We start from the raw sequence: 27113 nt of genomic DNA, 5'->3' as shown, positions 1-27113 counted from the left end.
AACGTGATGACTAACAAGTCATTGTTAGCATCTGGTTGGTAAAATAAGTTTCTTTGTCTTGTCGAGATATAAATAAATGAGCCAGAGTCTTTCTCATGTAGCAGCAAATTCCATTTCCTGTTCTATGGCTTTCATCACTTCAAATTGTCACTGTACGTGTATTATTGTGGTGCAAAAGCTCGCTGCATCACGCCTAGAGCCATTTCCTACATTTTAGTAACCATAGCAGGAGTTCTGGCACAGCTGCTGTTTGTACAGGTGTACCTCATGTACCCGATTAGCATTCATTTCCACTTCTTTATCCGTTCTGAGTCCACAGTTCGTATCTTTATGTGCACATGTTATGACAAGTATTTAACATGAGTTGTATCTTTTGTCCTACCAGAAATACACATACAGTGAACCCCCGTTTATCACAGGAGGTACTTTCTGGACCCATCCGAAATGTGTAAAAAATCGGTGCTGTAGTGAGATTATTTAGTTTTAGCCCTGCCACATTCTTTAAACTCATTTGAATTTATCAAAACACACTTTTCAACATATTCCTTAGCGCCTGATCTCACTCTCTTGCCCTTCAAACAACTGCTACCTAAGCACGTACGGAGCAGCAGCACATAGAACTGCGTGCTGACAATAAAAGCCCCTGATGGCTTTGAAATGCACATTTTAGCGGGTGTTCACTGTATATTATTTCAAGCGGTTCTACAACTGAGCACGCTGTCGATCTGACGAGACCAAAATGAGATTCTGGGCTCGAATCAAGCCTTTGTCGTCTCATCTGCGTGGTCGGTTGCACTGAATTCTAAAACCATGTTCATCATGCTCCTGCTCACCGTAGGCCTCTGAGGCGTCCGGCCTGACCGTCGAGGTTCTCGAGCAGCTGACAAAGGAGAGAGATGCCTTGCTACAAGGTAAGAGTGAAGCTCAAGTTCTGCTGGAGAGTCTTCGTTCTTCCAAGCGAGAGATGGAGACACAGGTGAATATGAAGAATTGAAAAAAACGGATTGCTGATGATTTTTTTTTTCCATGTTGTTGTAAGCATTATTGTTACCACAGTGATTAGGGTATGAAAATAGTAGTTGCTTTTTGACTGCTCCCATTTGGTGTACTGCAAACAGAGTACACAACTGATCTACCGTGTTTTCTTGACTATAAGACTCACCTTTATATAAGCCGCATCCAATCTTATTAAAAAGAAAAAAGAAAAAAAAAAGAAAGAAACGATTTATAAGCCGCACCTATGTGTTGAAAATTTTACTTTATTTTAAAAAAATTACTGCGTTTACGGAATGATTTTGAACTGTAAATGTACAGAAAGTATTCAGACCCCTTTGAAAGTGAAATGTTTCACTTTCTGTGTCATTGCAGCCATTTGCCAAAACCAAAAAAGTTAATTTTATTTCTCATTAATGTACACTCCGCACCCCATCTTGACAGAAAAAAATCAGAAATGTAGAAAATTTTGCAAATTTATGAAAAAATGAAATATGTCGTCATAAGTATTCAGACCCTTTGCAGTGACCATATTTAACTCACATGCTGGCCAATTCTTTTGATCCTCCTTTTTTGGAGTCCCGTGCTTAATTAAACTGATTGAACTTGATTAGGAAAGGTCTACTTACAACTCATAGTGCAAGTCAGAGCAAATGAGAATCATGAGGTCGAAGGAACTGTCCAAGGTAATCAGGGACAGAATTGTTTCAAGGCATAGATCTGGCCAAGGTTACAAAAGAATTTCTGCAGCACTCAAGGTTTCTAAAAGCACGGTGGCCTCCATAATCCTTAAATGGAAGAAGGTTGGGAAGACCACAACTCTTCCTAGACCTGGCCGTGCAGCCAAACCGAGCAATCGTGGTTGAAGAGCCTTGGCGAGAGAGGTAAAGAAGAACCCAAAGATGACTGGCTGAGCTCTACAGTTGCAGTCAGGGGATGGCAGAAAGTTCCACACAGTCAAGTATCACTGCAGCCCTCCACCATGAAGGACTCCCTGACTATAGAAATAAGATTCTCTGGTCTGACGAGACCAAGATTGAACTTTTTGGTGTTAATTCTATGCGTGGAGAAACCCAGGCACTGATCATCGCCTGGCCATTACAGTCCCTATAGTGAAACATGGTGGTGGGAGCATCATGTTGTAGGGATGTTTTTTAGCTGCAGGGACAGGCCAAATGGTTTGCAATTGAAGAAAAGATGAAGGCGGCCAAGTTCAGAGATATCCTGGAAGAAAACCTCTTCCAGACTGCTCAGACTGGACCGAAGGTTCACCTTTCAACAGGACAATGACCCGAAGCGCTCAACTAAAATAACAAAAGGAGTGGCTTCAGAACAACTCTATGACTGTTCTTGACTGGCCCAGCCAGAGCCCTGACCCAAACCAGATCGAGCATCTCTTCAATGTGATGCTATTTTACTTTTAAGAAAATGGAACAAAAAATTTGAGTGATTTTGGGCAGGTTGGAATGGATGAATGGCATTTCCATTTATTTCAATGGGGAGAGTCGACTTGAGTCATTTTAAGACACGGCTGCATTTTTGTCATATTCCCTCTTATATATTTTACTCGAATATTTGATTGGCCTGCATTCATCGTCTGTTCAGATGGACGAGCTAAAGCAAGACAAATCAAAATACCAGCAAGAACTGACAGCGTCCAAAGAGCAACTTGGTGCCGAAAGCCAGAAGCTGGAGCGTCTCTCCCGGGAAATGTGAGCGTGTCCACCGCTGACTTGGCATTTCACTGTCTAAATTTGCTGTTCAGCACAAAATGTCTGTTTTCTGCCCGTGCTTAGCGAGGAGCTCAAAGAGACGGTGTCAGTCAAGTCCTGCGCCCTGCAGTCGCTCCAAAAAGAGAAGGATAAGCTGACTCAGGATGTTGAGAACAATCACCAGGACCACAGTGAACTTATCAAGGTGCGCCTTATGTTCTGTATGCACTCATATACACTCAAACGTGGGCCTTTTGTCATTCACCTTTTATAATATTTGAGGGTACACTGAAAAAAAGCACGTCATTTTCAGTTGCACGTATTTAGAAAGTGGTAAACTGACGTAATTTTGTGCTCTTCCTCAAAAATCTATATTCAATCGATGTACATGTCCAAGTTTAAAAACAAAGTCAATTGGGTCTGAAGGAAGGAGGAAAAATAGGTACACAAAGTATGCCAATCAACAGAATTTAAAAAAAAGGAAAAAAAGAATACAATTGTTTGCTTGTTCTGAGCATTATTGGTATCTCTTCTTTTTTGTGTGTCTTTATTTTCTGCTGTATTTTGTCAAATTTATCTTTTATTTTTGTACTTTCTAATATTTTCTTTTCATAGTGCTTTTCTCTTTGTCTCATACTTTTGTATTTACTTTGTTTTCTATTGTCAGAAAAAAAGGGTCCAAATATTTTAGTTTTTTCGTAACATTTACATACTTTTCCTGTAGTTTTGTTTTTTTCTTATTTTTTTCTTAATATTTGTGTATTTTTCTGTATATGTATATTCTTTTTGTGTATATTTCCCGTAATTTGTATGTTATAGATGCGTATTCATTTTTGTCTTTTTTAGTTTATTGTCTAATATGTTTATTCTTCCATTTTTATTTTTCTTACCTATTTTTTTTTCAGCTATTTTCATGTTATATATTTGTTTATATTTTTTGCAAGACAATTTGTCTGTTTTTTAATATTTGTATTTTGCCTAATAGCTTTTGTATTATTCCTTGATATTTAGTTTTTTTTCTCATTTGGGTAGTTTTTGTCCTTTTTTAAATGTTATAGTCTTTTAAATCTTTCTATATTATTAAAATCTTGATTACTGATGACTGATCCTTATGGCCACTACGATTGAGAAGTGACATTTTCTCAGCGTTTCATTTGTACTGTAATTGCAGCATCAACATGTTTTTTTTGTCTTAAGCTAACGGACATATTTATTTGTCTTTTCCCTCTCAGCTCAAGGATGAGCACTCAAAACTCCAAGCACGGTTGAAGGAGTTGAAGAAAAGGTATGGCAATAACACATTCTTCATTCTTACCCTTTCTACTATCTTAAAATCACTGAATAATGTTGTCAAACACTTCTTCTCAAAGCCTGCCATGTTATGCCTTCAGGTATTGCATTGCTGATTTCAGCAAAAATTTCTCACTTACCTTCAGTTTCTTGAATGAAATGTGTGGACTCAAAAGGCAAAGACATTGTTCCTGTACTAAATGCTTAATGTTGCTGTTGGTTTTTGGGGGTTGTGTGGACAGCGAGAGCACTTTGAAGGAGAGGATGGACAAAGAGAACGCAGAGTTCAAAAAGTCGGTCCACAAAAACAGTGCCTTAGTGTCGGAGAAGGAGCAGCAGATGGAAGCCCTAAAGACCGAGGTGAGGCAGAACCTCAATAAAACTTCACATGTGTAGAATTTGTCTGATTTTTGTATTTTCAGATACATTATTTGTATTTTTTCTAGACTGAGTGAATTTCTGGTCCTCATATTCTTTGTCTACTTTACATTGTCACATTTGTTTTTTGTGGGGGGGGTTTTCAAATTTGTGTATTTTTCGGCTTTTTTTCGAATTTTTATTTCTGTAATATTTTTTTTCTAATAGGTTTTCTATTTGTATAGTACTGTATTTCTTTCTAATATACATTCATACTCTTTTTGCATGTTTTTTTTGTCTAAATATTTTAGTATTTTGCTAAATAGTATGCAAAAGTATGTTTTTGCATTGTATGTTTTAATATTGTTTTTTAATATTTGTGTATTTGTGTATTTTTTTTTCTAATTTGTCTATTTTTTGTGTAATGTTTTTTCCATTCATTTTTCCACTTTTTGTCTACTATAATGTATCTTAAATTTTGTATAATATTTTTGTTTCTCATCTCATATTTTTGAATAACTTTCTTTTTGTTTTTGTGGGATAGTGAATAATATTTTTGCATTTGTCATCCCATTATTTTTTTCTATTGCTTTGTCAGAATTTTCCAAATGTTAATGTCTAATGTTCTGCTAGTATTTGATTTTTTTTTGCGTGTTTGTTTTCTAATATTTGTGTATTTCCTGTGTAAAGTTTTACCTGAATTTGATGAATTTTGAAATATCAGTATTTGCGTCTTTTTCAGCTGGCTGCCGTGCGTGGCCAAAGTGCCTCAGGCCAGACCTTGCAGACTGCCATCGCTGCCTTGGAACAGGACAAGGCTCATCTGAAGGAGCGAGTGGAGAAGCTGGAGTTGGAGCTCGCCGCCGCCCCCTCAGGTGCGCTTCCACTTAGGATGCATGAATAATTAATATCATTCCACACCTCTGCCACTCTTGTGCGTGCAGGTGATACCGCCGCCGATCGACCGAGGGACGAGTACACAGAGGCCGAGGTATGTAACTTCAGCGGCAAAAGCTCGGAATGGATCCTAAGAGCAAGTTGTGTGTCAACTTGCTTCCCTACCCTACCCCCCAAGTGCCACCCCTTTTCTAAACTAGCGCTCGTATTTTGGGGGCGGTCGTACGGAACCAAGCTGCTTGTAACATGAGTCAAGCGTTGAGTGTTTCAGTATCACATTGGAGAGGCTCATCTGAATTAGTCACACAGGTCACTTCATTAGGTACACTTGCGCAGCCTAATCAAATCGGTCTCTTTTGTGACTTCTTTTTTTTTTTTTCTTCTTCAAATTGTTTTGTCCATTAAAGAGGTACTCACCCCGCTCCCAGACTATTGATCTACCCAATCCAATCCACTTTATTTATATAGTACATTTTAAAAACAAGACTGTTTCAAAGTGCTGCACAGAGTATCTGCTTATGTAACCACAATCATTAAGTAAATGATACAAATTAAATAAATAAATACAATTTAAAAACAGTGCTCAAGGGGGCATTGCCTGGAGGACCATTGGCCTTGCAAGGGGAGAGAGCTTTGGGCGTGGTCCATCTGTGATTGACAGCAGCAGTGACAAACCACCTAAATAATTTTTATACTATGACAAGTTAGGCTAAAAAAAACTAAGCAAATGCTATGCTAATAACTAACTAACCTGAAAATCAATAAAGATGTTTGCAAATGCTACTGTTCCAACTCGCTACGGTGGCGCGTACGAGACTGAGGTATGTAACTTCAGTTGGTAGACGGACACGCTAACGGCAGCCCGTTTAAAATGATAAGTGGACCGGCCTTTGGGCGATTACTATTTGGTCTGGCCGGACAAAAAAAGCGCATAGACAGATTATACTATTTGTAAAAGCAAATAGTTTTGTCTGAATAGCACTGGTCAACTGCAAATTTGAATCCAGATATTGCCACTAAATGTATCGTTGATGTTGATTCCAAAAATATCTTTACTTTTTTCCTAGCACATCAGGTTTTGGAGAGATTTTCATTTTTTGTTTTAAAGTTTGACCTTCAGTGCAAAAATTCATCCAGAAAAGTTTACTTAAAACATAAAAAAAAAATTCTTAAATAATTTTGTTTCTTCACAGTATTTTTTTTTTTTTGGTAACATTTTTATTTTCTATTTTTTGGGTCTAACATGTATTTACATATAAGGTAGATTTTATAATTATTCTAATATTTATTTGAATTGGTTTTAAAACGTTTTCGTATTCCTCCAAATATTTTTCCATTTTAATATTTGTACATTTTTCATGTACTTTTGTATGTATTTTGCACTATTTTTTAATTTTGTTCCCCCGAGTCTAAAATTGTAATATTTTCTCCAATAGTAATAACCCTCAAAATTGAGCATTTTTCTTTATCAATTCTCATTTTGTTAGGATTATCAGTCATTAGATTGAGCAGGTGTGCCTAATATTGTGTCCGCGGAGCCTCTAAAATGTCCTACTGTGCCATTTTGTGTGTGTGTGTGTATTGTATTCTAATTTGAACCTGTTATTTTCTTCCTCTCCTCCTTCCACCCAAATGCTGTGCTCTGTCTGCAATGTTGCAGCACCATCAAGCAGCGGTTTGTTAATGTTTTTTGTCAGCTTCACTCATGCATGCGTGCATGTGTCACTTAAAGGGGACATATTATGTTTGTTTTTTTAACCCCCACATTTTAAAACCCTTCCCAGGTCCCCAGGTGTAATTTATAAGACGTCTGTGTAAAATTGTCATCAAAATACCACGGTGATCAAGAATTCTAGACATGATTTACAGTGTTGCCACAGTTACCTTGAAAAAGTAACTTAGTTACTAATTCCTTGATTTTCAAAGTAACTTAGATTACAAGTTACTTTATTAGTTTCAGTGGACGTGACAATTCCGCTTCACAAAAAGGGCGACTGTTTTTGCCAATTCTATTTTGGACGTGTGTTTAATGGAAGTTTTTACAGAAACATTTAAGAATAATGTTATTTAAAAATAAAATCACGACAGCCTTTTTAGCTTAACATAAATACTTGTTTTAATATATAAAAATAGTCGTTCCGGATTTCACTGAACATGGCCTAATTTTTATGGGAAAAAAAAAAAGGTGTTTGTAGACTACACTAACCCTTCCACCTCCCCCACATGCAGAGTGAGCACCAAATTTCCCTTGTCAATTAGTATAGTGGTGTGGCGCATAACATGACCAAACACAAGTACCGCCGCTAACTAATGCTAATCTGTGCTAACACTGAAGCTCTGCTTACCTTTTGGCTTTGACACTGTAGCGTTTTTGGGTCAAAGTTCTTCTTTCGTTCCCGAACTTAAGTCAGCCTACGTGCCAAGTCGTTGGTGGAAAAACTCGGTAGGGTGGTATAAATAATAATTAGCCCCACTGTTAACATCACAGACACGTTCTCAGAAAACGGCAGATAAAACATGTTACAGTTCTCGGTTGTCTAATTTGCAGGCAGTCCATAGAGTCAACCATTTGTATACAACAATTTTTGTAAAAGCACATTTTCCATAATATGTCCTCTTTAAATATATGTGAAGTCTTCACGGGGGTTCCAAATGTGTCGGGATGGTCAACACTCATTTGTCTTTGTTTGAGCTCACTCTCGCCATCATCACTTGGTAAAAAATGTTTAGGGATGGGCATTTTTCAATCTATTGTTGAACACATTCTTAATTGCAGATGTATATAATTTGTCTTCATGTGAGATTTTATCATTTAAACATATGTTTTCAAATTATTGTAAACATTGGTCATTTCATAAATGTGTAGATTTAAACTTTTGCCCATATTTAATCTTTTAATTCAATAATTTTGATGTAATTTTACAATTACGTAGATTGTTGTTTTTCTCCCTAGTATAACATTTTTTAAATTGATAAAATTGAGATTGTATTGTAAATAAAAAATATATATATATATATATATATTTTATTATTATTATTATTATTTTTTTTTTTTTTTTTTTTTTTACAATTCACCCATTCTTAAAAGAAAAACAAAACAAAAATCAAAGGTATGACAGTCAATTTATTATCAATCTTTATTCATCTTAAGAATCACTCCCAGTTTTCTTCAAATGCCCATCCCTTGTAATTGTGTGTTTGTTTGTTTGAAAAAAATCATTTATTTGTTGTTGTTTGGGGACGGGGAAAAAACAGATTGACTTCCTGAATTCAGTCATCGTTGACCTGCGGAAGAACAACTTGGACCTTAAGGACCAGCTGGAGAAAATGGCCGCCGCCGCTCTCAACGGCAACAACGCCAGTGAGCTGGACAACTACGACGGGTCAGTAACACACAAAATTAGATGCTACTAATGGAAATGCGTCACGGATTATATATAATCCAATTCGATGAAAGTACAGAAATGTTAGGAAACATTATTAGAACATTCGGAAAGTTGAATTAAAGTCTTTTCATTGACTAATCGCATAAAGATTAGATAGAAACCGATGCAAAAATATTCTCAAATCAACCATTGTGTTGTGCAGGGAGAACAAGGAAAGCGGCAAGAAGAAGAAGAAAAAGAAGAAGCCCCCTCCTCGACTGTTCTGCGACATTTGCGACTGCTTCGACCTGCACGACACGGAGGACTGCCCGGCGCAGGCGCAGACGCCCGATTCGCCGCCGCACACCGCCTACCACGGCAGCAAGGGCGCCGAGCGGCCCTATTGCGACACCTGCGAGGTGTTCGGCCACTGGAGCCACGACTGCAACGACGACCGCACCTTCTGAACGCGGCCCGCCTCGGCTTTTCCTTCCTTCCTTCCTTCCTTCCGTCCGTCCGTCCAAAGCGACTTGAGGGCTAAACGCGTCATTGTTGTTTGCACAGCTTGCCACACTGATAGCAAAAAGGACATCTCTGGCTCAACCTAAAATTAATGATAACCTTTACAGGTGAGCGTAATTTGGAGAGACTGGAGGTGTCAGGCAACTTGGAAATGAAAAACAGGCCAAATTTTGGTCACCTGTAAAGGTTATGTCGAACTTTTTGTGGGGAGTGTATATATAGATATATAAATATAAATCAAATGATTCTATATGAAGGACGCAGTGGTGTGACAATTGGGGAGCCATAGTGCATTTTTCTATGCCTGGAAATACTTTTTTATTGAACTTTGGTGGGGTGCATGCAGGCGGAACACTTGAAAGCACTTCCTTGCTTCTTTCTACTTTGGTTTTTCTGTACAAATGAATAAAAGTTGAGTGTTGAACGCGAGAGTGCGTCTTGGCTCAGGAGTTGGCTGGCGCCAGCGGCGCCACCTCGGAGGCGTGGCGCCACTTTTTCAGGTCCACACTCAGCTCCACCGTGGCGGTCTCGGCTCGGGTGGACGTGTCGGAGTCGCCCTCCTCGCTGCCTCGACCTCGGCGCACCCCTGGGAGGCAAAGGCCCAGTTTAACACGGTCACAACATTAGGCACGCCGGCACCAAAGGTAAAAAAATTTTGTAATACTTTTAAATTTATAAATGTATTCAAGGTATGGGCTTTGTTCAACTTTTACTCACCAAAAATATATAACATTTTTAAAAAATTAAAATGGTACCATTAAAAAAAAAAATTACATTAAAATTTTATAGTAATTTCATTTTTTTTTTAATTTCATACTTTTTTATAGTATCCTAAAAGCTATCATAACTATTTTTAAATGTTGTTTTTTTTTTTTTTTTTTTTACTTTAAAAAGTTATGTACCATCCATCCATCCATCCATTATCTGTACCGCTTCTCCTCACAAGGGTCGCGGGGCGTGCTGGAGCCTATCCCAGCTGTCTTTGGGCAGTAGGCGGGGGACACCCTGAACTGGTTGCCAGCCAATCGAGTTATGTACCAATTTTGTCAAACTCGAGTTTTAAATTGTCATGATTAATATTTAAAATTGGTCCAGTTAAGTTTTAATAGTGTTGGATTGTTAAAATATGACGCGTATCAAACCTATGCATTTTTTCTATGTTAATAATAAAGAGAAATAGAGGAAACACACAATTGCTAGAAAAAATATATATTTAAACAATAGACATGAAAATAATTAGCCCAAAATAAAAATTAAATCGGTAAAATGACATATTAGGAACTGCAGAAAAATATTTTGAAATATTTGACGGAAAAAAATACAGCAAATATCACAAATGGAATATTTGATGAAAAATGTTATACAATTGTATTTTGCTTATATATAATCAATATCAAGATTATTTTTTTAAAATCAAACGTAAAAAGTCTTAAATGCTAAATCCAATTGATATGTATAAAATCTATTTTCAGTCATTAAAATGATTTGGTTGTATAATTTCTATGCATAAATAGAAGTCCTTTATTACTGCCTGATTGGGTTGTGCAGAATTACCTTTGGCGGTTGTCGTTTTCTTATTTCCAGCACGGCCTCCTTTCTTCTTGGAATCGTCCTTGGCTTTGTTGTCCACGACCACGTTCTTTGAAGACCAACAGCACATAGTCCCGCGTCAGCGATAACCTTTCACTCCAGGGGGGGAGAAAAAAAAAAAACAGAAGCGCTAACTCGCCTCATCCGTTAGGGGAGCGTCTTCCACCGGCGGATCTTTGTGCAGAGAGCCAAAGTCACAGAGGACGTCCACTTTTTGGCGTCCGCTGAGAAGGTCGTGCAGGGATACGTGCGAGGATGCCACCACCGTGGTCACGGGCGGGTCGGCCACGAGCTCCACCACAGATTTCTTTCCCTTATCTTTCCCCTTGGCCTGAAGAGCGTTGCCAAAAATGGCACATTTCAATACGTTGCGTTTGGATGGGCAAACGTTCCACACAAAATCCTCTGTACGACCATTAACTGCTTTCGCATTTCTCAAACCATTCTAACGTTCAAGTATTCAGCTCATTTGCTATGTTTGTGCTTGTCACTTTCGACATTTCGATTTTTAATACGTTTGAAGAAAAAAAATCCCAACCCTTGTTTTTATTTTTAAAAATCAAATAAATGGAAATCTTTCCTATGTTGGGCTCCCATTTGTCTTCCTATTTATTGCAACATCCAAACGTTTACCTCATTCAGGACATTTGACGTGTTGATGTTCACATTGCTTTTCATTTGGTCGAATTTTTGGCTGTCAACTACTTTTGCAAATATATATATATATTTGTATATACATATATATATATTTTTTTTTTTTTCCCTCCCTACCATGGGGTACTCACTTTTTTCCCTTTCTTGTCTGCGGCACCTTGCCCGGTGGGGTCATCTGAGGCCTCAGCAGGCCACGACAGGATCTGAAAGTCAGACAGGAGACAAGAGTTGTATTTTCAGTAATGGTGCGAATACTATTCTTCTTGTACTTTTTGTTTTTAAAACTTATTACGTACAAGAGGTGAAGTAATGCTTCTACTTTTACAGGTGTCTTTTTTCTTTTTTTTTTTCCCCAGAGTCGCTACGTTTGCCTCCTCTCACCTTTTCCTGCTCAATAAAAACGCGAAATTCTTGGTGGAGGAATTTCTTGAAGCCGCTCAGGTCTCGCACGACGAACGTCAGCGCGTCGCCAAAGTCGACGCAATCCGCCCACGGCTGAGACGACGTGCTGTATCTCGACTCTGTGACTCATACAACATGGTAGACAAAAGTTCATAACCACAATTTTCAGTTTCACCCTGCGAGGTAAATGGCATCAGTCCAAATGTGTGTTCTCGATTCATTAGTGGTGGGCAGTTGGCGTTGGCAAGGCTTTCTCTGACGGCTTAACATGAACAAAAAGCACTGACAGAAATTTACTTCCTAAATTGTAATATTTGTTCCATGTAATTGTGTTCATTTATTTACAACGGTTTATGTTTGTCTCTTTATTTAAATAGGTTATTACACCGGTTATAGATGTGTTGTTACATATGACACGGGTTACTACTGTGCTGTTAAATGTAATAGTGAATGAGTTATATGGGTTAAAACATGTTATTGAGGTGCATTATTGAAGTTGTCATTACATGTTATAATTTTATTTAAATGGGAAGTCAATCCAAACATTCAGTTAAGTTAGTTCTTCTTAAACACGTCATAAATAGTGGGTGGAAACATTAAAGTGGAAGTCAACCAAAACATATTTTTTTCAAGAATATGTTCTATGCAGGCCCACTAGTTGAAACAAAGCATTCTGATAAATATTGCGTTTGTGGAATAAGAGTTAATCCTCCCGTTTTAGGCCATCTCTGGGGGCGGCCATTTTGTCATTTCTGTCGACTGAAAATGACATCACAACTGCTCAGGGCTCAGATAACGACCAAGCATGGCTCAGCTTCAGAAAACAGGTGAGCTGTGATTGGTCGTTACCTGAGCCCTGAGCGACTGTGATGTCATTTTCAGTCGACAGAAGTGACAAAATGGCCGACCCCAGAGATGGCCTTGTTTTAACTAGTGGGACTAAATACAACCGATTCTTGAAAAAATATATATTAGGGTTGACTTCCCACTAATGTGTAAGGAAACACATTAGAGTGTTAATAAATGTGTTGTAAATTTGTTAAGGTGTGTTATAAATTTGTTCTTACACATGCTCTCATTAATGTGTTCTTACATTAATCAAATCTTATGAATGTGCTAGTACGTGTGTCATGTTACAAATTTGTAATTCCTTGTTTTATAAATGTGTTGTTACACGTCTTAAACATATCGGTGTGTTACCACATATTGGTTTGAATGTGTTGTTAGTAAATGTGTAATTACATCATATAAATTACTACATATTATAAATATTATAACATGACTTATTAAGTATCCGTTGTAACTGTAACTGCTTCTTCATTTTTGTTTAAGAATGTGTAAATACATTTGAAACAAAAAAAAAAATGACACGCGGTCATTAATTTATTACGTTTATTATTAATATTAATTTATTATTATAAAAATCTGCTAGCACATGTTATGCTTATTACAAATGTGAAGTTCCTTGTTTTATAAATGTTATCATATGTCATATGTTATAAACATCAGTGTGCTATTAATGGTTTGAATGTTTTGTTTGTCAAAGTGTAATTACATAATATAAATGTGTAATGTGGTTAATCTTGTATTATGTCATGCATGCGTTTGTAAAGGTGTAATTATGTTAATGTATCATTACATGGTATAGATATGTTAATGTCTTATTGTGCAACATGTTATTAATGAATTATATATGTTGTGACTGTGTTATTCAGGTGTATTAGTAGCAGATGTTACAGCTGGCACATGTTATAGCTGTGCTAGTACATGTGTAATAGATGTGTTATTCGTGGTATTAACGTCTTAGTGACTCTGCCGTTAAGCGTTAGTAAAATTGTTTATTGTATTGTGCATTTTTATATTACCAGAGGAGGAGGAGGCTTGTTCCTGGCTGCCGTCTGTCGCATTGACCACCACTGTCTCTTTTACGCTCTTTTTGTTGGGGGACTGGGTTTGTTCTGCACCCTGGTCCTGACCCTGACCCTGATCCTGACCTTGACTCTGACGCTTGGCCGCACCACCACTCACAACCTCCTGCGAAGAAAAGTGCCCATCTCGTGTCTGCGATTGAGCGAGCCAGCTGTGTAAAGAGGAGCGGGGCGCGCCGTACCCGGTAGGCGGTGGTCTGGTGACTGAAGAACATGTACGAGATCACGAAGCTGTAGCTGACCACTGGGAACTCTGGAGCGTCAGGCTCCTCGTCCAGCAGCGGGTCCGGGACCCCCTGCATCAGGCCCACGCGCACCGTGGCCGACGCCCAGTCCACCAGGAGGTCTGAGGTGAACGCGAACAGAAATATAGATCAGGGAATCGAGGGGCGAACTTTGAAGCTCAACGGCCACGTTTGAGGTTTAAAAAGGGACGATCGAGTCCCATTTTGGAAAATCTGAAATTTTGAAGTCAAGGTAACTGCTCTACGTAAAATGTGTAAATTATTGAAATGTTTATTTTAAAAATATTGTTGATTTCGTTTGTTATTGATTGTAATGTGTCAACGTGTATTACTATTAATATGTCTAAATAAATGGTTTATTTTGCTAACAGTCTTGTATTTTATGGCAATTTATTTATTTCATTAAAAAAAAATTACTGCAGACTTTTAAATTGTTATTGTTCAAAATGTATTTCAAATTGATACACAAATCATTGAAGGACAGAAACATGTAAAGCTTATTTGGCTGTTTTGGGATTTTAAGTAACATTGTTCAATAAATCATAAATGTTTATCATTTATTGTGTACTCATAGTTAATTATTTAATAAAATAAGGTAAAGTAGCTTATTATACTAATACTTTTATATTTTGGGTAAAATACGTACTCTGAATTATGAATTCATGCTCATTTTTAAATATCATTGATAAAAAAACGGAAATTGGTTTATTTTATTTTTCTTTGCGTTTTACGTGAAATAATTTGTAACTTAATGAACATTTTTAATTTTCTTTTTATGTAATGAAACAAAATACAAAATGATTTTAGTTTTATTTAGAATTGAAGTCATATTTAACGTTTAAAAAAAATAAATTCATACACATTTTTTAAATGTTGTAATTAATTTAATTGTAGCCAATTAATCAGTTGTTTAATGAAACAAAAAATAAAAGTGTAACTGTTCATTAAAAAAACCAATGGAAATTCATTTCATTTAATTACGATAAAAAACATTTTTTATTTTATTTTACATTTTCTTGTTTCAATTAGTTACAATCAATTAGCAATTTGTTTAAAAAGTCAAATGAATCATAAAAAAAAAAAAAACATTTCAATAAATTGATTTAGGCATAAAATGAAAATAAAAGATAGGATGCGAATCAATGGCGGTTGGACTCACGGCTCATGTTGGCCATCCCTCGGTAGCGGTGTCGTTCCTCGGGGGCGATCCAGGCGGCGTCCAGGTAAGACAGGCGGGGCAGGGCGTCCACGGCGAAGCCCGGGTATGAGGGCGCCAGCGTGAAAGGGTTGCCCTCGAGCACCAGAGTCCGCAGACACGGCAACGTACCCAGCGCCTTCAGCAGGGGGCGCTGCTCCCTGAAGTCGCACTCACTCAGGTCCAGACACACCAGCTCAGGCCTCACACACACGCGCACACACGGAGGGATTTTTTTATAGCAAGGTAACTAAAACGTCCTTTACACAAAAATACATTTTGTGTTTAGGGAATGAGTGAATGATTAGAATGTGTTTTTTCAGTAGTGGACTATGCAATTCACTGAAACAAATGGTTGAAATACAGTTTAGTTGTATTATTTTGCATTTGTCGAATAAGAATGAAGCCACCCAAGTTAGCCATCTCAGGGGGCGGCCATTTTGTCATTTCTGTCCACTGAAAATGACATCACAACTACCCCAGGCTCAGGTAACGACCAATCAGCTTCAGAAAACAGGTCAGCCGTGATTGGTTGTTACCAACTGTGTCATTTTCAGTCGACAGAAGTGACAAAATGGCCGTCCCTGGAGATGGCCCAAAACATATGCAATATTTATCAGAATGCCTTGTTTCAACAGAACATATTCTTGAAAAAAATACCTTTGGGTTGTTTTTAAACATGTAATTAGGTGAGATTTTCATTTCAGCTGTTGAAATGAGTTGAGGAGATTAATTTATCCCCTAAAAAAAACCACAAAAAAAACTGCTTTGGTGCCCTCTGATGACATATGGATGCCGAAGAACTATATTGAAGTGAGGTGAGGAGCAACCATTGTCTTCCTGTGAGCTGGGTGACGTCTCGATGGGATCCCAAGCGGTTGGCGGCCAGGCCGAGGTACTGCAGGCGAGGGGGCGGAGAGATGGCCAGGCGGCCCAGGGCGCACAGCTGGTTGGCGCGCAGCTCCAACACCTGCAACGCATGCGTTCGATAATAGGCCAGTTAGGTCAACCACGTGTGTTATTACACTCATTAGAAATGGGACGGCAATTGTACTGAACGCATTGAATGGATTGAAAGCGCCAGGTGGGGCTTTGAAACGAAGGTTTCAAATTAGGGTTAAAGGGAAAATAGGGTTTCAAACTTGGGTTAAGGTTTCAAACCAACGTTAGGGTATAAAAGTAAGGTTTCCCTCTGAGGGTTCCGTGGGGGGTGTTCGGGAGTACCGAGCCCCCTAATACAAGCTGTTTGGTCTCGATACCACCGATTTGCTCCGCATTTCCGGCAGTAAGTCGTTTCCAGTGAGGGTTGGACTCCGCCACAAGGCTTCCCTTTGTCACCGATTCTGTTCATAAATTTGATGGACTTTCCAAATACGTTTGTTTATTTTACTCATTTGGTAGCTTGTGCGTTTAATATTAGGGTTACGCGACAGAGACAACTTGACATGCGTTTTAGATGTGACGTAGAATCCGGTCACTTTTCAAAATAAAATGTTTTTCAGCCTCGGATAATAAATAAACCGGAAGTACTGTACTGTTTTTTTTTTCTTTCTTTCATCCGTGCGGCCCGGTCCAAAGTGTTGGGGTGGTTGAGGACCCCTGCACTGGAGAGACTATATCTTCCAACTGACCTGGGAACGCCTTGGGATCCCTACGGGTGAGTTGGAAGACGAGGCTGGGGAGAAGGGAAGTCTGGACTTCCCCGCTGAAGCTGCTGCCTCCGCGACCCGACTCCGGAGAAGAGGTAAATAATGGTTTCGAATTGGGTTTAGGGTTTCAAAGTATTAATAAGGTTTAAAAGTAGGGTTAGGACTTCAAAGCAGGGTTTCAAAGTAGTACTAGGGTTTAAAATGAGGGTTTGGGTTTGAAAGTAGGGTTATGGTTTCAAGGTATGGTTTGAAATTAGGGTTAGGGTTTAAAAGTAGGGTTTCAAACTCGGGTTAAGGTTTCAAACTAGGATTTTGAAGTAGAGTTATGGTTTCAAATAGGTTAGGGTTTCAAACTTGTGGTAGACTTAAATTAGGGGTTCAAATTACAGTTACGGTTTCAAAATAGGGTTGAGATTTCAAAGTAGGGTTTCAAACTAGCATTAGGGTTTTAAATTAGGGTTTTGAAGTAGAGTTATGGTTTCAAGTACAATTGTGGTTTTGAATTTGTGGTAGACTTAAATTAGGGGTTCAAATTACTGTTATCCAGTTCAAACTAGGGTTAGAGTTTCAAAGTAGGGTTTCAAACAGGGGCGGAGCCAGAACGTGGCTAATGGGTGGGCCTGGAAAAATCAGGGTGGGTCTGAATATTTCTCTCACTGAGCGACACATCGCATATTCAAATATAACTACAAACGGAGTAATATGAAGTTCGGATATTCCTTAGACAACCAGAATTATGCCATTTTTAATATTCATTGGAAAAAAACACCACAACAAAACACTAATACAAAATAATTTAGTCATTTACTAACAATTTAAAAGTATATATTTTTTTCATGAATCCTACCGGGTGGGCAGTCTGTCAATCTGGGTGGGCCTGTGCACACCCAGGCCCACCCTTGGCTCTGCCCCTGGTTTCAAACTAGCGTTAGGGTTTCAAATTAAGGTTTTGTAGTAGACTTATGGTTTCATGTAGGGTTTCAAAATAGCCTTAGGGTTTCAAATAAGGTTTTGGAAGTAGAGTTATGGTTTCAAGTAGGATTAGGGTTTCAAAATAGGGTTTCAAACTTGTGGTCGACTTAAATTGGGGGTTCAAATTACAGTTACGGTTTCAAAATAGGGTTAGAGTTTCAAAGTAGGGTTTCAAAATACAGTTTGAAAATAGGGTTGAAGTTTCAAAGTAGGGTTTCAAACTAGCATTAGGGTTTCAAATTAGGGTTAAGGTTTCAAAGTAGAGTAGAGTTAGGGTTTCAAAGTAGGATTTCAAACTACGGTTGAGTTGCAAAGTAGGGTTAGTGTTGCAAAGTAGGGTTTGGGTTGCAAAGTAGGGTTTCAAAGTAGTGTGAGGGTTTCAAAGTAGGGTTGGGGTTTCAAAGTAGGGTTTCAAACTCTGGTTTTGGTTTCAAAACGTATTGATTAGTGTTAGATAATTCATACAACGCTTTGTCCTGCATGTATCAGTATCCGTGACACCTTCGATCTCAACAGGAGGCATTGGTACACCTTGAGCGTTCTGGGCAGGTTCTCGGCTGAGATCTCGCAGATACGGTTGGCGCTGAGCACAAGTTCCTGAAGGTTGCAGAACTTCAGCAGGTAGTTGTCAATGACAGACACCTAAACAAGGCCAAGCAGCCAATTACAGTCAAACAATTCTGACGCTTCACATGCAGTGGAGAGAAAAGGTCTACAAAAAAAGCTTAGGTGGGGAAGATTCCTCACATCCTTGTCGACGATGCGTAGCTTCCTGAAGTAACTGCACACGAAGTCGGCGTCCAGTCGCTCGGGCTCCACCACGGCCACCCGCTGAAGGGCGGCGGCCTGCGGGCTCCACGGCTCGTCATGGTGCCACGGCGAGTGCGGGCAGCTGAGCAGGTCCAGCAGCGTGTCCGTGTCCTCCGTCACTGCTTCCGCCTCGCCGATGCCGCCGCCGTCCTTCCTCTGTTAGCAAGATACTTACACATTTCTTTGCTCAAATGTAAAAAAAAATAAAATAATATTTTTTCTTTTTTTTGTTTTTCTTTTTACTTCTCTGCTATTTTATTACTTCAAAGTAATTCAGTTTTGGATTAAAAAAAAAAAGTAGACTAGGTTGTGAATTTAATTCATTGTATATTGCATTTAAAAATATAACCTTATTCCCAGTTTTGTACTTTTTGTTTTAAATCTAAAACAAAAATGTAAATGTCAAACTGAGTCGTGTTTTTAATTTAGGAGCTTTCCGGTGATTTTTGTATTCCAGATATTTGTTGTTATTGAAATGATTTATAATAGTCAAACTTATTCACGTTTTAATTTTATTTGATTCTTTATTTTTTAACTACTCAGAGTAATTCATCCATCCATTATCCTAACCGCTTTATCCTCACGAGGGTCGCGGGGGTGAAAATGAAAATAATGTCAAACCCATATCGTGTCACCTTTATACTCTTTTCGTTTAATTACACCAAGTAACTGCATTTTGTATTTTAATTTCATTTTCAAAACACTATATACGTAATTGTTAGACCAGACATGTTTTTATTTTTTCCAGTTCTTGATTACTCCTAACAATTAAAATTCTGTTTTTTTCTCTGTTTTAATTTAAACATTTTTCATTGGCAAACCATCAAGTCATGTTTTGAATTTCTTTTAGTATCATTAGAGTTTTTCAGTTATGTTGTAACTAATTCAAATGATATTTTAACATTTCTTAATTCAATTTTTTCTCTTTACATAAATTGCATCTAAAATATCAAATGTAGTGCGTTTATTTCATACTACTAAAAAAGATAACCAAAGATAATAATATATGAAAATTGAAACATATTGAAGAAAAAACCTACTGGAGTTGACAAAAGAAAGTAAAAATGATAATTACTAGTATGAATCACAACATATTTCAAAATTATCTGTCAAAAGTATCACACTGAAAATAATTGTTTAACAGAGAACAAGAACAAAAAACAAAACAAAACGTAGTTTCCTTCTTGTTCCACTTCGTTGTTGTGATTTTCGGTTTGTCCCAGCGTTTCGTAAAAAGGCGCCAAGACGACCTCGTCAACTCCCTCACTCACCCAGCTGCCTTTCCCACAGGGAAACTGGTCGAGGCACAGACGGCGAATGTGCTTGTCCAGAACGGCCGACAGCGCCACCGAGCTCATCCTGCCCTCTACTCACTTGCTCCTTCGTCCTCCTTTCTCGTCGCCTCATTGTTTGGCTTTGCGGAGGACGGTTGCCAGGCAACAGTGAGAGCGTGTTCACTGTCCGTGACTGGACAGCAGTTTCGTCACTCAAAAGAATTTAACGCATTTCATTGGTCACCACAGATTCATCATAAAAAATTACAAGGTTCAAAGTCTTATTAACACGAAAGAAGTCAAACCTTTCATTTGAATAATATAATTTATATTATCAGAGTAGGAGTGGCACGGTGGAAGACTGGTTAGCACGTCCGCCTTACAGTTCAGAGGTCGTGGTCGTTCGATCCCGGCTCCGGCCTCCCTGTGTGGAGTTTTCATGCGTGGGTTTTCTCCGGGTACTCCGGTTTCCTCCCACCTTCCAAAAACATGCATGGTAGGTTGATTGGACACTCTAAATTGCCCCTAGGAGTGAGTGTGGATGTTTGTATGTCTTTGTGTGCCCTGCGATTGGCTGGCAACCGATTCAGGGTGTCCCCCGCCTACTGCCCGAAGACAGCTGGGATAGGCTCCAGCACGCCCGCGACTCTTGTGAGGAGAAGCGGTATAGATAAAGGATGGATGGATTATCAGAGTAAAATACAGGTAATCTAATAATTATATTCGATTTAATAATTTACTTTGAATTTATTCACTGCCATTGACAAAATGTACTTGTCTTTTCACACTCCAGCCATTCAATCCCAGCAATTTATTTAGATTTTTTCCCATTTTTTTCCCCAAACGTTAGCGTAAAAGAGGGTCTGTAAATGTATGTCAGTGAATGAGTTAAACATCCAAATTGTATCTTATTTTAACTTAGGTTGTAAAATTGGGAACAAAAAGGTACAGAAAAGAATATTGAATGCAAAGACATTTATTTGTTGCTTTATTTATCTATTTTTAACTTGATATTTTTTGTGTAATTTTATTTCTTTCATAATCTGTAAAATCTGGTAGTGCTTAAGAAAAGGAATACGATGGAAAAGTTAATATCAAACACATAAAACTAATTTGAACATGATCATAAGAACGTTTTTTTAATTGTCAAATTCAGTTTAATTTCAATTATTTACAAAAAAATGTTTTAAATGGATAGGAGTGACAATTAAAAAATGTTAGCCGATCAAAATGTATTCGTTTTTTTGTTTCCCTTTCGATACACAAATGAAAGGAAAATAATTATTTATCAAGAATTAGCATAACATTTATGTTGTTTATCTGCTTTTGACCAAAGGATATTTCACTTGTACATGAGTATTCTCTGTGAAACCAAAACAAGATGACCTTGACTGATAAGTCTGCTCAACACAGAAGAACCTATTCGTTTTGTTCCTGTAAATAGTCACCTCCTATCCGTGTCTGCATAAGAATCGTCCCATATCTACTTTGCTTTTTGCACTTCTCACACAGAGCACTCTGTCACAGACAACAATACTGTTCTGTTAGACTTGTGTCTTATTTGAAGAGTCAAATATTAAGGAACACAAAAGACAATTTGTTTCCAGACTAATTTATACAAAGTAAAACAATGTGTCAACATACCTCAGGTCCGAGCACTCCTTACATATAGTGCAAAAATGGGGAAATATACGTCCAATGTTCAAACAGTAAACAGTATCAAAAAAATCCAAAACGTGATATTCTTAATTTTGCTCTTTGCCAAACCTCCAGTCGTAAAACTGTCATCAGGTGTGTCAAATATTAACTGATGCGTCAAATGTTAACTTGTGTGGCCGTGTTCTATACTCAGCCGGGCCAGGTACAGCATGCGGAACCTGATGTTCTTCGGGTGCAAGGCTGGATTGATGTTGTTGAGTGCGCGGCTCTGTGTTGTGCTAACATCCTTGTAGATCCGTAGAGAGGCGTCTTGGTACTTGACTTCATGCCAAGCGCAGCTCCGATTCCTTCTGTGGAAAACTGGAGAAGCAAAGCAGGAACGTGTGCAGAGTCGTTCGTTTTAAATATTGCTGCTGTCAGGCCGAAACCTTCTCTGTCACAATTTGGTAAATATCCAGTTTGTTCACAAATCTATAGTGTTGGCACAGGTGGGCATTTAAAAAAAAAATTGCAGTCCGTTTATCACCTAACACCTACAACCAGGGCACCCTTCCGCCGTCCGCTTATCCGCCATTTTGTCCGGCCGGACCAAATAGTAATCGTCTATATGCCAGTCCAACTATCATTTTAAACGGGCTTCCATTAGCGTTTCCGACTACCAACTTTGACAAACAAAAAAATAAATATATATATTTTTCAAAAGAGATCAATAAATAAGAGCATGGGTAGATTTATCATCATTGCAGCCTCACACGCCATTTCCCATGTTGTAACTCGCCAGTCAGGCCGCGTTAATAAATGAACTGCATTTTTTAACAACATTCTGTTCGGAAACCCATAACGTTATTCAAATGTGCCGTTCAGTTAATCAGAGTCGAGCCTTGTGAGCGGAGCGTGCTAAGCCACCCAAACAGGACGCATTCAGCACAAGGGCGACAAAACATCGGCAAATAAAATGTTAAAGTGTTTGTTAAAATTTGTCTTAAAACAGCTTACCTTAACTGGAATCCCATGTTGCATTTTATCCAAAGGTCTTTGTTGTTGTCGAAATCAAAAGTCACTTGCCACGATTACTTCCGGTGACAGAGATTCTTCTTTGTCATCTTTAAAAGAAGAGAGAAGATGATAACGAAGAAGCTCTGTCACCGGAAATAACTTTCGATTTCGACGTCAACAAAGACCTTTGGATAAAATGCGACATGGGATTCTAGTTAATGTACTTCTTCTTTGTCATCTTTAAAAAAAGAGAGAAGATGACAACAAGGAAGAAGAAGAAGCAGCAGCCGCCGCCGCCAACAACAACAACAACATCATCGATGAAGCAGCAACAGCAACAAGAGCAGAAGTATTGACACACATTTTTGCTTTACACAACAACAACAAGGGTTTAAAAGTGCATTCATCCACGAGGACTGTACCTTTGGCTAAAATCCACCGCGAGATTCTTGTTAAGGTAAGCCTATTTTGGGATAAAAATTAAAACTTTACATACTGGACGACCCTGTCATCGCTGACATGAGATGACTCGTTTTCCAAAATAGCGTAACTCATGAACCGTTTAAGCTAGCAACGTAACGTGAGAGAAGTGGAGCTTTCTGTGGAAAGCAAATACTGTATATTACGGTAGCTGACTTTTTTTTTTATGTGCGGGGGCGGGGGAAGCCGTGCGTCATAGTGGAAAGTGAGGAACATTACACGTTTTCACGTCACCATAACTCATGAATTATTTTGTAATATAATTCCACCGAATTTTGAAACCAGAGAAACTGATCTTTGCCTGGATACCACCGAGAGGCGGGGCTCGAAAATAGACGATTACACAGATGGGAAAAAATGGGCTTCCGACTTTACTTAGTGCAACTATTTTTTTTAAACTTTCCCGTCTATAGTTTATCGCCTACAAAATGGCCGCCCGTCATAGGACCGGTCCGTCACATAGGCGGTATGCCCAGCTCTGAGTATTGGTCACTCCACACGTATGGGTAAATTATTGACTACAGTATAATCTGCCGTCTAGGTTGCAGTACATGTGTTAAATGCAGCCCAATGATAATCCCAACTACCCGTAACTAGGAAGTCTCTATTGCAAAAGAAAAATTCCTGCTAACGCTCACGTCTTCACGTAACACTCCCCTTCCGAGAATTCCCCTGCCTATCTGATTATCTCATTGCTCACGCTGACTGAGCCAAAAGCAACAATCAGCATGACTTCACATCGTATATGGATTTGGATGCTAAATATGCCACTCACTCCCTTATTCATGTCGTTAGTGTTTCTATTATTAGTTATTGCAAAGTCCATTTTGAATGTGAATGTGGTTCAATAGGTCACAGGTGTCACCCATTTCCTGCAGGAGTAGCACATAAAATGAAATGCCGCCTCACTGTGCCTACATCTAATTGCGAAATACTGTCATGATGCCAAGTTTTTTTTTTTTTCGGGTTTAAAAAAAAAAATCTTGGCATAAATAAGCTTGTCAAATGATGATGTCAGGAGCGTGATGAGTGTGCTGCAAGGTAAGCTGCATCTGCCACTTGTGCTTTTGCTGCAGCTGTCCTGCATCGTCACTGCGACCTGCACCGACGACGTGGTCATGATGCTGCGGGGGAACCTCAGGGACATGGATCTGGCCCTGTGTAATTTAGTTGCGGCCGAAAGGAATTACGTAAGTCACTTTCTAGTGTGTGTGCTTTAGTTAAAGGAGGGAATTTGCAAGAGGAATCGGCGATATTTTCCCAGGGATAAATTCTTCCATTCACATACGCTCAGGAAAAATCTCGAAGAAACAATTCTTGTAGACCATTTTTGACAAAAATGTTGTATTTTTCTAGGAAAAAGTCAACTTTTTCAAGAAAAATAAAAGGCAAATATTTTTGTGAAGGTCGTGTATTTTTAGAGAGTCAGATTCCTTCAAGAAAAAGTCCTGCATTTTGAGGAAAAAGTGGAAGTTTTTCAAGAACAAAATAAACATAATGCTTTTGTGAAAAAATAGTGGCGCGTTTTTGAAAAAAGAACATAATCTTTCAAGTAAAAAAAGTCCAATATTTTTGAGAAAAATGTGTAGTTCAGAGAATAAATGTCAGATTAAATCAAGGAAAAAGACCAACATTACAGAAAATAAGTGGTGTATTTTGTAAAAACAAATCACTGCTTTTTTTATTCAAATATTTTTGGGAGAAAAAGTGGTGCGATATTGAAAAAAAATAATGTTAAATTTGTTCAAGAAAAAAATCCTATATTTTTGAAAGGAGTCAAATACTCCTTAGAATAAAAAGTGATGTTAGAGAATAAAAGTCAGATTCTTTTAAGGAAAAAAAACTTGTATTTGAGAAAAATGGTATGATTTTTTTTAATTTTTTTTTTTAGAAAAACCTTTTTAGTTTTTTCAATAAAATATCTCAATTTTTTTGGGGGGGGGTGGTATGTTATTGAGAAAAGAATTTAATTTATACTTTCATACAGAAAATCATACATTTTCTCATTTTTGCTTTTTATTTCGGTGATTGCAGTCATTTCAGTCACTCACGACATTTTTTTTATCTCCACGCATGCTAAAAAATGTTGGGCTGTTTCCCTAACCCATTCACTGTGGATTTTGAGCAGATTGGGTTACTTTTACCCAAGGTAGAGTTAGTTAATTATGTTGACCCAGCAGATTAGGTTGAAGTTTGAATTTGGCTCGGCTGCAGAGCTAAAGCTGCACCATTTTGGAGTTTTGTGTACTAAAGTTGAGGTAAATTTAATGTAATGTTCATGGCTGCGGGATGGCTGAATGGGTAACACCGCTGGCTACTCTTGGTAATAAAATAGTATTATTTTTAACCACAGCTGTAAAGATAACCGGGTAAATCATTTCTTCATTATGATAGGAAGTTATTAGGCTGCCCCTTATTGGATCAAAATCTTGATCCAACGTGCTGGGTCAAATCCTCAACCCATGTGCGTTAGGTAGAAATAACTGGTTAGCTATTTAACCCCAAACCGGAATACTTTTAATTCAGTAGTTTTACGAGATGCACCGTTATGCTGTTTTAATTTAGCTATTTCTCATTTTGAATTTGGTTTCCGAAATGGACGGTAATTAGGTTGTTCTCATTGCTTTCCCATTGTACTTCTGTGACATTACAGTTCCAATTTTTTTGTTTTTGTTTTTGTGACACTGTCACCCTTGCGTCCAGGTGGAACACATTTTCAACGGGACCGCGCCGGTGAAATACATACGGAAAGCCCTGGAGCCCATCCCGGGAATAACCATCCCTGTGGGGAACAGCAGCGGCGAGGTCCGAGCATCTGTGTGCGCCATCAGCGACTACCTGGAGCGACACTTTCCGACCATCGTCGGGAAAATGATGACCCTGCAGCACCGAGAGCAGGTGCTAGGCAACGCCACCGTCTTTTACAACCAGTTCAAGGTGGCCGTGGACAGCGTGATAGCGTGCCAGCAACGCGCATGCAGATCCAACGGAAACAGCGAAGATGCATTGGCGGATTGCCGTCGACCAGTCGTCAAACGGCACGGCTACGCGTTGAAGAAACACGGCCTCGGCATCATCTACTACGCCCGAACATGGGTGGAGGCATTCACCAGTTTACATCCCAGCTGTGATTAGCCTGATGAAGGAACTTTCCTTTTCACTGACTGACTACTACTAAGCTGCAGAAAATACAGCTATATTTTATTTTATTTGTATGTGTTTATTTATTCTAACTTGTATTCACATTGTTGCCACGTATTTCATTTCAAGTTTAAATAAAGTATTTTGAACATTTTTTGGAACCTTCCTTGAAGAAGAAAAGCAACCTAACAGTGTGAGTTTGCCAGCATCAGGTTTCACAGAGCGTTCAGGATGATGAGCGGCGTTAGTTTTCGTCGCACACAGCACTTTACATTTAGCCCCCCCAAAAAATCGACTTTGGGCTGATCTGGCCAAAGCACTTTCCTTCACGTCTGCAGTCTCCCCTACACGGCAGAGGACATCTTATAGGCCAATCTTTCAACAATGCCTTTTCTTCTTGCCGGACTTCCATAAATGCCACATTTGTGGAGTGCACGATTTCTAGTTGTCCCGTGGCCAGACTGTCTGTCTATGATGCCTCCAGAGTGACCCCGGGCCTCTTGGCTGCTGTCAGTTTAGGTCAGGGGTGTCCAAACTATGACTCAGAGGCTATTTGTGGCCCACAATAAATGTTTCACCCGCTCGCGGCATATAATAAAATTTACATTTGACACGGCCCACAAGGCTAGCTAACAAGAAAAATAAAAAGAGATGGAGGTGGGCAGAGTAAGAAGGGAGGGTGTTTTTATAATAGGTGCCACAATTCCTAATAAATTGGTTGATGTGCTGTACAGCTTTTCTAGATTTCTGTGGTGAATAAAGATCATTCAAAAATTATTTCTTCCACTCTACCACTTCCACTTATCACCTTTAAGAGAAAGCTGTTGTGTAGCACCCTACGCAAAAAAACCCCCACAAACTAAAAACTAATACATATATAAACAGATTTAGGCATATCGCCTAGTCTATGTGACAGACGATGTGATGGATGCCAATTTTGTAGGCGATAAACGGGAAACTTAAAAAAAATAGTCGGAAGCCC

General features: G+C 38.6%; 3 protein-coding genes and 1 long non-coding RNA gene across 15 annotated transcripts in view; 3 read left to right on the top strand and 1 right to left on the bottom strand.

Moving 5' to 3' along the window:
• Nucleotides 1-9565, top strand: part of clip1a (CAP-GLY domain containing linker protein 1a) — a 34438-nt gene extending 24873 nt beyond the window's left edge. For 5 of the 8 annotated variants that reach the window (XM_086029902.1, XM_086029901.1, XM_086029908.1 and 2 more), the window contains 11 exons: nt 839-976; nt 2599-2705; nt 2790-2910; nt 3938-3990; nt 4076-4096; nt 4238-4355; nt 5095-5227; nt 5297-5343; nt 6910-6924; nt 8505-8632; nt 8838-9565. In XM_086029902.1, coding sequence (XP_085886028.1) covers nt 839-976; nt 2599-2705; nt 2790-2910; nt 3938-3990; nt 4076-4096; nt 4238-4355; nt 5095-5227; nt 5297-5343; nt 6910-6924; nt 8505-8632; nt 8838-9081 — 1125 coding nt within the window. In that variant the 3' untranslated portion in view covers nt 9082-9565. The remainder of the gene's footprint in view (nt 1-838; nt 977-2598; nt 2706-2789; nt 2911-3937; nt 3991-4075; nt 4097-4237; nt 4356-5094; nt 5228-5296; nt 5344-6909; nt 6925-8504; nt 8633-8837) is intronic. The other 3 variants (XM_086029905.1, XM_086029906.1, XM_086029907.1) reach the window with 3 other exon arrangements.
• LOC147147199 (leucine-rich repeat-containing protein 43-like) lies at nt 9426-23149 on the bottom strand. Of its 4 annotated transcripts, XM_086029910.1 has the most exons (15): nt 22933-23149; nt 22511-22617; nt 21500-21874; nt 19853-20333; nt 18519-18737; nt 18303-18413; nt 15981-16120; nt 15115-15353; nt 13893-14056; nt 13648-13816; nt 11762-11910; nt 11512-11583; nt 10866-11057; nt 10691-10775; nt 9426-9722 (listed from the first exon to the last, which is right to left on the bottom strand). In XM_086029910.1, exons 4-15 carry the CDS (start codon nt 19937-19939, stop codon nt 9580-9582), a joined length of 1770 nt encoding a protein of 589 aa, XP_085886036.1. In that variant the 5' UTR covers nt 19940-20333; nt 21500-21874; nt 22511-22617; nt 22933-23149; the 3' UTR covers nt 9426-9579. The 4 variants fall into 4 exon arrangements, with proteins under 4 accessions (XP_085886036.1, XP_085886038.1, XP_085886040.1 ...); XM_086029912.1 differs by having other exon boundaries at nt 11762-11907; nt 19853-21874; XM_086029914.1 differs by having other exon boundaries at nt 11762-11901; nt 19853-21874.
• Nucleotides 16167-18807, top strand: LOC147147200 (uncharacterized). Its single transcript, XR_015086727.1, has 4 exons — nt 16167-16234; nt 16729-16894; nt 18288-18392; nt 18470-18807. It is a non-coding gene; the product is annotated as an uncharacterized LOC147147200 (long non-coding RNA).
• On the top strand, nt 19872-26240 carry LOC147147198 (uncharacterized). Of its 2 annotated transcripts, none has more exons than XM_086029916.1 (4): nt 19872-20560; nt 22761-22859; nt 24067-24180; nt 25694-26240. In XM_086029916.1, exons 1-4 carry the CDS (start codon nt 20345-20347, stop codon nt 26123-26125), a joined length of 861 nt encoding a protein of 286 aa, XP_085886042.1. In that variant the 5' UTR covers nt 19872-20344; the 3' UTR covers nt 26126-26240. The 2 variants fall into 2 exon arrangements, with proteins under 2 accessions (XP_085886042.1, XP_085886041.1); XM_086029915.1 differs by having other exon boundaries at nt 19884-20560; nt 22761-22967.
• The last annotated feature ends 873 nt before the right edge of the window (nt 26241-27113 follow it).

The sequence above is a fragment of the Filicampus tigris genome, chromosome 5, assembly GCF_054856515.1.
Source record: "Filicampus tigris isolate MCC_2025a chromosome 5, RoL_Ftig_1.0, whole genome shotgun sequence".
NCBI classification, from domain to species: domain Eukaryota; kingdom Metazoa; phylum Chordata; class Actinopteri; order Syngnathiformes; family Syngnathidae; genus Filicampus; species Filicampus tigris.
This window is presented reverse-complemented; position numbering and strand designations above follow the sequence as displayed.